General features: G+C 25.5%; 1 protein-coding gene across 1 annotated transcript in view; it reads right to left on the bottom strand.

The window, feature by feature from the left end:
* LOC129987695 (collagen alpha-2(V) chain-like) overlaps nt 1–12704 on the bottom strand; it is a 170000-nt gene that overhangs the window by 66752 nt on the left and 90544 nt on the right. Inside the window, exons 55-62 of the mRNA XM_056095646.1 lie at nt 11594–11623; nt 10549–10572; nt 10228–10251; nt 9623–9646; nt 4907–4939; nt 4130–4150; nt 889–921; nt 136–156 (exon numbers count right to left, since the gene is read on the bottom strand). Of these exons, the coding sequence (XP_055951621.1) occupies nt 136–156; nt 889–921; nt 4130–4150; nt 4907–4939; nt 9623–9646; nt 10228–10251; nt 10549–10572; nt 11594–11623 (210 nt within the window). The remainder of the gene's footprint in view (nt 1–135; nt 157–888; nt 922–4129; nt 4151–4906; nt 4940–9622; nt 9647–10227; nt 10252–10548; nt 10573–11593; nt 11624–12704) is intronic.

Consider the following 12704-nt stretch of genomic DNA (forward strand, 5'->3'; position numbering starts at 1 on the left):
TGTTCTTAACCAAATATTTGATTACAAATGTTTACTTCATATTTTACATCATAAAGCATATGAAATGATAACATGAGTTTGTATTTTATATTTTAAAGCCATCGTTTCATATTGTTATGAATATTATTAACTTACCTTTTGGTTCTTTTTCAAGACCTAAATGTAACAAGTTATTACACGTTATTTACTTATATTCCTTATTGATATAACATTTTTTTGATATTATAACTTTAATAAATTATCATTTTGTCGGCGATTATTTTATCTTTCTTTCCGAAAATTTTATTATCCGAAAATTTACTTTTACTTAAAATAATACATTTTTTTCATTCCATTAATGAACTAAATATATAACATATTTTGCCATATTGAAAAATGATTAAATTCTATTTATTATCAAGGAAATAAACTATGAATTACTGAATGACAAAGTGTATTTTTGTCACTATCTTTTCAATATTAGTTTAATAAATGTTACGTTATATGAATCAACATAAAATTGCATTTTTTTATTTATAGTGTCTATGAATTCAAATGAATAAGTTGCTATTTAAAGGCTAGAATTTAGAATTTTTTAAAACAAAAATGCAAGCTATCTGACTACGAAGGAATGCAATTCCTTACTCTTGATTTTCGCATGTAAATTTTGTTGCATAATTTATTAAAAATCATTTAAGCATTTATGTTTAAACATAATTTGATAATTTCATGCAATTTATATAATATTTCATTTCACGCAATTTGTGGAAATTAAAAAAACATATTTTATAAAATTCTTTTTTAAATTACTCATGCATCTTGTTTAAAAATTTAAAAATTCGTTTATATTTTTATATTTTAAATATTTACATCAAGTTTTTTCGTTTTATTTTTAAAATGATCACTTACTTTCTTCATCAACTTTTGGGCTTCTTGTACGTCCTAAATAAATATAAGATGTCACATATTATTTACGGTTGTTCTTTCTTTAAATAATTTCCTCTAACTATTATGGATCATTTATTTATTTCAATGATTATTTCTTATTATTAAATATTTCCACATATATACTATTTAATAAATGATTTCTATCATTTATTTATTTACATGTTTATATCCGTTATAAAATTAATGATTTCTACTCCTTATGAAACAACAGAAAATCAAAACTTACAATTTATTTTCATTATAAATGGATTATCTGTATGTGATATTTATTTAGACATTTTAGACATTTCAAACATTGTACTCCATTTATTAAAAATAGATAATATTTTAATGTGAATAATTTGTTAATTTTTAGTCTTTTATAAAAGCATTATGTCAAAAAACGGTTCACTTCATTAAAGTAATCTGAAATATTTTTCTAATTAATACGAATTAAATGAGAAACTGCAATTCTTACATCGAAAGATGTTGTCACTGCACAGAAAGACAATAAACTTCTAGACTAAAATCAAATGTTTGAAACAAGTGGAGCAAAAGGGCTGTATACATGTATTACAAGACACAAATTTGAAACCAGTCACAATATGTTTGAGGCATAACTCATTATTTACAACATCATTTTGTGATATAAAAAGTTCATCGACAATTTTTTGATCAATTTTTTTTTCTATTCTTCTTTAGTTTGTCTTACTTGCCATTTTTTTGTAACAGATTGGAAGATGTTGGAAATATAACACATTTATGTAATATTTTACAACCAAATTTTACTTCGTCAGGTACCAAAAAAAATTAATAGATGTGTTTGGATCATTTTTGTTTTAACCTTCTTCTTATTTTATTTTTATATAAAATTTGATAGTAAAAAGTAGAAAAGATCCCAATGTTAATTTAATATATGTATACAACATTCAAAATTAAATACAATGATATACAGTAATAAGTATTCTGGTAAAATATACCTGTAGGATGGTCTGTAGATGGCATAAGGTTAAAATTTAAAAATCAATTGCGTTTTGCTAAAAATTGTTTTCAAAATGGCGAAATGAAAACAATTATTTTACCATTTGTTTCTTTGAAAAACTTTGTCATTTTTTTTAAATATATTTTTCATTTGTATAACATTCGAAAATTACCTCTAAAAAATACGAATTTTTTTATTAATTCAGCCAGTTAAAAAAACGATATAGTTAACTTAATTAGTTAATTTATAATTGTATTTAATTTATTTCTCACTCAAGTAAATTGGAAAGAAATTTGGAAACAAATATTTCAAAAGATTCCTGACCAATTATCTGGACAGAGTGTTATGAAACTGGACTCCATTTATTTCTTTGTTAGCCATGAAAGGGCAAATGTGATTTCTAAAATCGGCATAGAGAGAGCATGGTATATATTTTAGCTTCTTCTGAATTGTATTTCAACATTAATAATTGAAAGCTATTAATCAAGAGGCTTATATTTTAATTTCCATTCATGTGGTATTCCTTAAGTGTTAGAATGCAGATAACAGCTTATTAATGATTTTTAATATAGAAAATCAAAACGTTATAGACGGAACTATTATCTTCCCGAAAGTATACAACAAAGTAATTATTACAATTTAAAAAAAATATATATAGCTTAAATTTATTTGGCATAATTTTATTAAATGTTTGGGCTTGCTGAATAAGAAAATCTTATTCTAAATTCTCAAATTAGTAAAATATTTAAAAAATATTTATTAATTCATTAAAATTTTTAGCAAGATAAATAACATCTTCGAAATCTCAAAATCAAGAATTTACACCAGACGCTCTTCTGATAAGTAACAAATTTTAGTGTGATTTTGTGAATAAAGAGATAGCAAATACATATTATATGTACCCCAGCAATTGCAAATTTTTTTAAATAATTTTCTTACATTATAAACTGATTAAAACCATAAAAGTCATCTCAATTTTTCATTTCTAAAGTACTTAGTTTTTGTATATATTATTTTTTATGTCATCTCAATGATTTATTTGCAAATAATTATTTGTTTTCATCATTTTAATTATATGTATCCAGTTCTATAATATAAATATGTTATTAATTTCATAGATAATGCAAAATTTAGATTAATAATTGGTCTACTAATTTCACTAATTTAGACCTTATTAATCATTTCAATATTTCTATTTTTAAATTAATTCGTTCCCTGAATGTTATTACTTGCATCTCTTTCCAAGTTTATCTGTAAGAAATAACCGATTCATAATTTTAATTACGTACACTATTTAATGAAATTGTTTTCTTGCAAATTTTATTATTTAATTCCATTAAGATTAAAATAGAATTTAAATAAATTTATGATGTTTAAAAAATTTAGAATTTCTGTTTTAAAATATCTCATTAATTAATAAATTAGTTTCATATGTCTTTATCTATGTTTCTCCTATAATTAGATAAATTTTTATTTTAAGAAAAATAATTATTAAAATTTTAATTCTTTCGCGAAAAGTGAAATACAGCACTAATTAAAATTTCACATAGTGACAGAAGTTCACCAATATCTTATTAATTTCTTTTTGATCTAAAATTGTTCGAATTCCAGGCAGTTCAACAAAAACGTTTTGTAGTTATGAAGAAAAAAACTTAATTTAAAATGAGCATCTGCCCACGAATACTTGGTGGAGAAATCAATCAATAATGACAGTGGGATACAAGCAACCATTTTCAAGAGGATTAAGATTGCTTCGCATCATTTTATGACCCTCTTAAAAAGAGGAAAAGGAAATAAACGTATGTAAAGGTATAAACGTATATAAAGGAAATAAACGTTTCGGAAATTCGGTCGTCTTGTGGTAGTTTGCATATAAGAAAGGCCATTTAGGCGAATTAGTAGTCAGAAGGTTGAATAAGATATACCTTAAGTAGGGCTTAAATATTACATCATTGCAATTGATCTTAAAAGCAAAGCTTTGTTGTGAAATTTGTTAAATAAATTTTTATCATTTATATTCTGAATAAATTTTTATTGCAAATTTTTTATATCGTATTTTTTTTTATAGAACCTATAGAATGCAAAATATTAGTTTATATTTCTGATAAATAATAATATTTTTCTTGCTTTATATTTTAAACTTATTGCTTTACATTATTGAAATTATTATTTCATTACATTATTATTATTACATTTCATTATTAAAATTACACTATTCTTAGTATGAAAAGTATTACATACCTCTCCATCTTAGTCTACCATCTAAAAAAAATCAGTTCCCTCATTTAGTCAATACATACAATATATAGAAGTTATTTTTTCTGAATATTATATATGTCATATCTAATGTATTTTGAATTGTATTTATTTACTATTATTAAATAAATCTATATAAATACATGAAATTACTAAAAATATTTTTTTCACCATGAAATTAAATTATGATTTACAAAATGGCATTTACTTCAAGAAACTTTTTAAATTTTCTCTTCGATATTACTTTAATGATTGCTATGCAGATGGACTAGAAATTAATTTTTTTCTTAATGTTTTCTATCAATGAATCCATATTGCGCATTATATAATAGCAGCCATTTTCGTTTAAAAAAATAAAAATTTTCTTTCAAGACAAAAAAAAAAAAAAAAAAAAAAAAATGGAAGTGTTCTCTCAAGATTAAAAAAAGGAAGCTTTTTTCTCTCTGTAATCAGTTTGAAGCTTCAGAAACGATTTCACATACAAATTCATTTGTAAAAAGTATTAGAAATGTTTTAATTATTTCTATTTTTGAAATAGTTCGAATATTGAAAAAGATTTATAAAGTATTTACTTTTTTAAATTTTTGGGAAAATTCTTTTTATTTTTAATTTAAAATTATTTGTTTATCTGCAAAAATACTTAAAAATATAATACAATTTATTTTTTATACTATTATTATTGCATATAATATTATGTATTATAATGTACTATAATATGTATTATAATGTATTATTATTATTATTATAGAAATGATTACTTACTGATATGTCCTCCTTTGGGGGGTTTTCCATTCGCTAAATAATCAAAAGTTGCCATATATTATTTAATTGCATTATTTGTTGAAATCATTTGTTTATGTTACTATGCATTTCAACAAACATATAGTTCCAATATTATTTTATAATATTAAATATTTCTTCACATTAATTAAAAATATGTTAAATAAAATTGTTTTCTTATAAATATGATTGTAGCCTAACAGCTGCGTAATATCACATTTGCATTTTCTCTAAGTCATTATCTATTCAAAACTGTTTTTATGATTGCTATGCCTCACAGAATACAAGATAAAAAATATTTTATGTCCTATATATTTAGAATTTCTATGTGAGACATTTACCGATGGGAATTTTGAAATTAAAAAAATGCACACGTCAAATTAACTTATTTGTAATCGATAACATAAGAAAAAATTATTTGTCGTCGGCTCGATCGTTTCTTGAAACATATTCATATTAATTTTATTCTGTAGATGACTTTTTTTCTGTTAGCATAAAAAGTTTTTTATACTTTTAGAAAAATGAACATTTAACCGGGTTTCTTGAAACATATGATTCTGTAAACTGTAAACAAGATCACTATTTAGAAGAGAAAAGCATTTCGATTTCAAATGAGAAACATTTCAATCAAGATAGGAAAGAAGATTCCATACATGTATTATTAGCGTCTAAACGTGACACCAATAGCATGTTTTTAAATGTAAAAATCACCAGTGTGATGCTTTGTAAATTCCTCTGGATACCGAAAAAATTAGCTATTATTTTTTCAAAGTTTTAATAAAAAAAACAATCTTAACCTATTTTTAGTGCCTTATGACTATCATTCCTTTCTTCTTCAAAATCAGTGGATAATTTCTCAAAAAACTTAACAATCTATTTTTAATTTTAAAAAGTGTTCATAATTCTTCAAAATTAATCACAGTGATATGATACGTCATGCTAATCGTGTTAATTAAATATAGCAATGGAACATTCTGTCTTTGTATGAAAGAAGAAATTACAGAATAGTTAAAATACATTAAATGTTTCTTCAGAAATTTTCTTTAGTTAAATAGGGAAAACGGTAAGAATTATTTCCATCATTTTTTCAATGCATCATTTTGTCACCTGTTTAATTGTTTTCCGAAATAAGATTTCGAATTTTTTTACATTTACATAGCAGCAAATTTTTTTAATCTTTTATAAGAACAAAAAAAATGCCTCTAAATTTTATATTTCGGTTGTAAAATTAGTAATTGCACATAGACATCTCTAAACACCTTAGACGGCAATTTAGATTGGTTGTTCTGAAATTTGACGTATTCTACGCTTTTAGTAATTCTACGCTAATCGTAAATGTAAATATGACCGCCAAAGTTGAAATGATGGAAGACATAATTTAATTTGATACAATTTCGAATTGTCTTCTCAGGAAAGTAAGGAAACCTTCTTAATAAAAAAAAAATTATTTTCAATTTATTTATCTTACCAGCAGAAAATATCTTATTATAAGCTTTTGGATGCAAATTCCTTTCAGTAATATTAGATGATAAAGATATACAAAAAATTATTGAACACTTGATTCTTTAACTTGAAGTAATATGTTTCTTATAAAGGAACAATAACGGAAATGTGACTTAAAACGCTACACAGAGACAGAACGTAATTAACATTAACACAGCGATTCTCAACCTGTGGGGCGCGCCCCCCTAGTGGGGCGCGAGCACACAAGAGGAGGGGGACGAGAATATCCAAGAGAAAATATTATTTAAAAAAATTGATTAACTGACTGAAAGGAAAGCACACGTACACATGGAAAGCAAAATACATTTCGACATATTTAATAACTTATTAAAATAAAAAAAAACTTACTAAATAAAAACATACTAAATTAAAAACAAATTTAATAATTATTAGTGACTTCTTTGGGCCTGTCTTGCAGAGCAAAGTTTTTCAAAGGAAGGCTTAATATTAGAAATAGCCACTCTCAGTTCTGTTTCCATATTTAGTCGAGATCTATATTTTGTCTTCAAAGAAGCCACAGCAGAAAATCCAGTTTCACAAAGGTATGGTGTTGAAAATGGTAATAGAATGCGAAATGCCATTGTTTTTAGTAAAGAAAAAGCATCCTCTACTCCTGCCCAAAATTCAAATAGTGATTTATTACTAAATTGTCTTTTAGTTTCCCCACTTGTCGTGAAGTCTATGAATTTTTCTTCAACATCCATTGAGAGTCCTTCGGGAGTTTTATGAAATGGATCCCTATTCCACTCGTAACTTGCTATCAGTTTGTCGTCAGCAAGAAAATACTTTTTAAAATTCTTTGTCAGCATGGCTAAATGATTTTCAATGGTTACAAAAACAACTTTTACATGTTCTTCGTCAGGCTTGTAAATTTTAATACAATCATCCTCATTTGCAAACATTGTTAGGTTTTTTTTTGCTTTAAATTTCTAAATTCTTGTTCCACAATTATTACAATTCCTATTTTCTACAAAAAGCATTACCTTTATTATTCGTATCCAACATAAGTGTATTTGCTCCTTGGAGTTGAGGATTCAAGTTATTTAATTTCTCGAATATGTCGACCAAGTAGCTCAATTTCATCACAAATAAACCATCGCGAAAATTGTCGGCATCCGGTCTGTTTTCTTCTTCTAGGAAAAATGAAGATTTCTTCTTTTAATTCATAAACACGTTGCAAAAATTTTCCCCGTGATATCTATCTTGCCTCGCAATAAAATAGTAACCCTGAATTTACTGAACCCATGTCTTTACAAAGTGCGGAAAAGATTCTCGATTTCAGGGGTCTCATTTTTATATAATTTACAACCGTAGTTAACACAGTATTCAGACCAGGACTCATTTCTTTCACCAGCCAAAGATTCTCTGTGGATCATGCAATGTGTCCAAACGCACTGGGGCGAGTTTTTTTTTTTACAAGTGCTTGTATACCTTGGAATCTTGCGGACGAGCACCATCGGTGCCTATTCCGACGCAATTTTTCCATTCTGTGTTTGCCTCGTTCATAAAATCATTTAAAACAGCAAATAATTAAGCGCTGTTGTTTTAAGTTCTATTGGTTTGCAGAAAGGTATTCTTCTACTACTGACTATTATCACAAAATCAAACGTAGGCAATTAAATGAGCTTCTTTATTATATTTGTTGCTTCATCAAGCTGTATTGAAAACAATTTGCGACGCAACTTCGAGAAAAGCTGACACTGTACATCTTCAGCTATATCACCAATCGACGAGCAACAGTATCATTTGAAAGATGTATGGACTGCAATTGTTTTGAAAAATTATCTCCAAACTTAACTTCTACAATCTCAATTGCTGCTGGCAAAATAAGTTTTTCACCAATGGTGTGAGGTCTTTTTACACCTGGCTATTTTATATGAAACTTCGTAAGATACAATTAAAGCTTTTTTATTCACAGACAAAGTTTCTTTAAAAAATGATTTTTGCTTTTTATATGATTTTAGTTTTAATTCGAAGAATTCTCTGGGTTTGTTGACGTACTCACTATGAAGCGTTTCCAAATGTCTTTTAAGTTTATTAGGTTTCATGCTGTCTGCGTCCAACAATTTTGAGCAAATGATACACAGGGGCCTTTCTTCTTGATTTACTTCAGTACAGTATTCTTGAGAATATTTTCTTGATTTTATTTTCGGAACCACTCTCGTCTGTTTACTTGTTGATGCTTGACTATCGACTATAGCTCGCTTACTTTCGCTTAAAAATTTATCCATGAGTCTGCATAAATCTGAAGCCGTGAATATTTAATATGGTGAATTGCAATTAACACGAAAACATATATAACATACACATTCACGATAGAATCGATAGTGATAGAAGGATCGACTCGAATGAGACTGGCTGGAATTGAAACTTGGGTTATTGAACATTTTCATTCTTCCTATGAGTAAACATTTGCTCTGCGCATGCTGGAGACAGAATTCCACAAATATCACTCATTTTTTTTTTCTCTTTTGTTTAGTCATGCTTCTGTTTTATTTATTTTATTATTTGAAAAAATGTATTCCAAATTTCTAAATTTAGGTTAATTTTTATACACGAATTTTTCTACTTCCATATTCTTTTAACGTTATGCCCCTGTTTTTAGATTTCATTTCAAATATAATGTTTAAATTTTTCCCGCTTTCATTCTCTTCATCTGTTTACCGCCCGCTTGTCAAAATGCCAGATGTGGCTTTTCGCCAACGTTGGCGCGCTTTTACTCTTGTTTCGGCAGTTAGTTAAAAATAATTTAAAAAAAGAATCCAAAATACTCAATATACATTATTGTTGTATACATTTTATTGTAAGCGGGGGGGGGCGATGAAAATTATGATCGAAAACTGGGCCACGAATACTGAAAGGTTAAGAAACGCTGCATTAACACATTTCTGTATATATATATATATATATATATATATATATATATATATATATATATATATATATATATATATATAATGAAATAATTGTTCTTCTTATTAATTTTTAATTTACGCTTTTCATATATAATATTTAATACTGTTTTATTATTTAATTCTTCTATTTTATTATACGTCCCTATATTATGTCTTTTAACATTTTTCGAAACATATTTTAAAAATATTCAAACAAAGAAATTTATATTTTATTCATTTTATGTAGGTTTCGATTAACTTTTAAATAAGATATTATCTTTAGGAGACTATGATTTCTTACCATCTATTTCTCCAGAATCATCACCTGAAAAATAATACTTATAATTACAAATAAAATTTAATGAAATTATTTTTCTTATGATTAATTTTTAATTCCGTTTTCCATATGTAGTGTCTAATTCTATTTTTCATAGATAAAAAAAAACTGTCATTTTATTATATGTCCCTATATTATGCATTTTCATATTTTTCAAAACATTTATAAAAAATATTCAAACCAAATTATTTATATTTTGTTCACTTTATGCAAGATTCGAGGAACTTTTAAATAACATATTATTTCTGGGTCTTTGATTACTTACCCCTTTAATCCTCCAGAAAGATTACTTGAAATAATAATGTATTTAATTACAAATAAAATTTAATGAATCCCTTTACTAATGATTAATCTTTAATTTCCGTTTTTCATACATAATATCTAATTCTGTTTTTCTTAAGTCATTCAAGAAATGACATTTGATCATATGTGCTTATACTATATCTTTTAATATTTTTCAAAACATTTTTTAAAAATAAGCAAACAAAATAATTTATATTTCATTAATTTTGTGCAAATTTTGAGGATCTTTTAAATAATATATTATTTTTGGGTCTAAAATTACTTACCATCTAATCCTCCAGAAAGATCACCTGAAATAGTAATGCACTTAATTACAAATAACATTAATGAGATTATTTTTCTTATTATTAATTTAATTTCCGTTTTTCATATTTAATATCTATTATGTTTTTCGCAAAACCTTCAAATTGCCATTTTAATATAAGTCCTTATATTATATCTTTTAATATTTTCAACTTTAAAAAAAATATATTCTAGCAAGATAATTATATTTTATTGATTTTATTTAAGTTTCCTTTAAAATAAGATATCATTTTATGTATGTTGCTTTTATATAAGATATTATTTTTGAGATTATGATTACTTACCATCTAATACTCCAGAACCATCACCTGAAAATATAATACTTTTAATTACAAATAACCTTTAGAGAAATTATTTTACTTATGATCAGTTTTTAATTTCCGTTTTTTTTTTTAAAGTTGAACTTATCTAATTCTGTTTTCATAAAAAAATTCCAAGAATACTATTTTAATACAAGTCCTTATAAAATATCAGTCTATCTTTTTAAAAACATTTCTTTAAATATTCAAACAAAATGATTTATATTTATTCCATTTTATCTAAGTTTTTATGAGAAAAAAATTAATACAGATTCTTATTCTATAAATTCGAATAGAAAAAAAATATTTAAAAAAGTGAAAATTCGTCTCATCTTTTCATTTTGAAATAAGTTTTATTTTTTGTGATTATGATTACTTACCTTTTGATCCTCCAGAATTAATACCAGAAATATAAAACATTTCCACATATTAATTATGCACATCATTTGATGGAATTATTTTATTTTGACTCTTACGTTATGTATCCGTTTGTATGTTTAGCAATGCATCCAAATTTTTTCAAATTTTTTGAAATACATCAGTCTTATACTAATTTCTTTAATTTTAATTTTCGGTCTATTTTTTTAAACATTTAGAACAATATTCTCACCAAAGAGATCGAGATGAAACGGTGTTGATATTATTTCTTCTCTCTTGTATTTCAAATGCTTTATTTTGATAAGGTTAAGAATTTTGCAGATGCAGTTTTTATTCAGATTCTTTTAAGTACTTTACCTTCGAATATAAGATTATGAATAATTTTGTAGTAAACTGTAGCTTTTTTACCATTTTTGAGGACTTTTAAAAGTGCTTTGCATCAAAAAATCATTACCAATTGATGCATTTTCAAAATTTTGTTCAATTGAAATACTATTAAGTATTATAGAAGTTTATTTTCTATAAAATTATTGAATACTTATAAAGAGATTGCAAAAAATGCATTTCGCGAAAAAAAGCGTGTAATCAATAAAAAAAAGTATAATTTCTATAGAAATTTTAGGGCTGCTTATAATTAACGAATAAAACTTACCCTCCAGCCATGGAAGAAGATTTGATAGGTCTGAAATATTAATTGCATTATTATTAATTTTACATTCAGATAATTAATTCTTTAAGGATGATATGATAAATTCTGATAATGTATAACATCATGCGTTCATAGAAAGGCTAAAGTTACAAAAAATATATTGTAAAAGCTTATCGAAGAAATTGATCATTTTTTCCGAAAATATTAGTTATTATTCTATGTAAACATTAATGAACAATTTACATCAGATTTATTAGGGTTTTATATTTGGATTATTTAAACGAAAAGGAGGGAATTTATATTCTGATAATTACTTGTTTTCACTTTCTGTATCATTATATTTAATTAATAAGGAAATTATTAATCATTGAACCATTTCTTATAACAAGTAAATATAATATACAAGCAATTTTACGGAAAATAATGTCAATGTACAGGGTGATCAAGAAATAACAGGAGGTGTTCAGAGCCCTGTAGGGTTTCATGTACTGAACGAAATATAACAAAATATGGTCGCCATACAAATTAAAGTATGCGGTTTCGATTTATCAAGGAAAAAAAGTAGTACCAATAAAACGCCGATAGGGGAAATTTTGGCTCTCCGACCGAAAACTTTATTATATAATTTGCTTATGCGGGTACTTTGTGACATGACATAGAAGATAAAAGGATGAGTTGCGAGAATTTAAGTCATTCTGCATTATCATTACGTGGACGCTCCTTATAAGTCATTAGTATATTTATAAATACGTCATAGTGCATTTATAAATACCCTTAATTATGCTCAATGTGCTCGGTATTAACATGCAAAGGAAATTGAGAAATTGTGTTTATATTACACGTATATCAGAAATGAAATACTATTCGATTTTTTAAGATCAAAATATCTATATATCTATTAAATTTAGTTGATAGATATTTCTAAATCCATATAAGTCATATGACTGAATCTCCGAGAGTGACTGCCATATGATTGACTCTGATGAACGAGCCATTGTTCTTTCAACCATACAGTTCGTAGTAATTAATATATGCACATAAGTAATGGAGCAATATATGTTTTTAACATCATTTGTGCTGTCTAACTATTTCCACGGACTTCATACAGCAGTTA

Source organism: Argiope bruennichi, chromosome 10, assembly GCF_947563725.1.
Source record: "Argiope bruennichi chromosome 10, qqArgBrue1.1, whole genome shotgun sequence".
NCBI classification, from domain to species: Eukaryota; Metazoa; Arthropoda; class Arachnida; order Araneae; family Araneidae; genus Argiope; species Argiope bruennichi.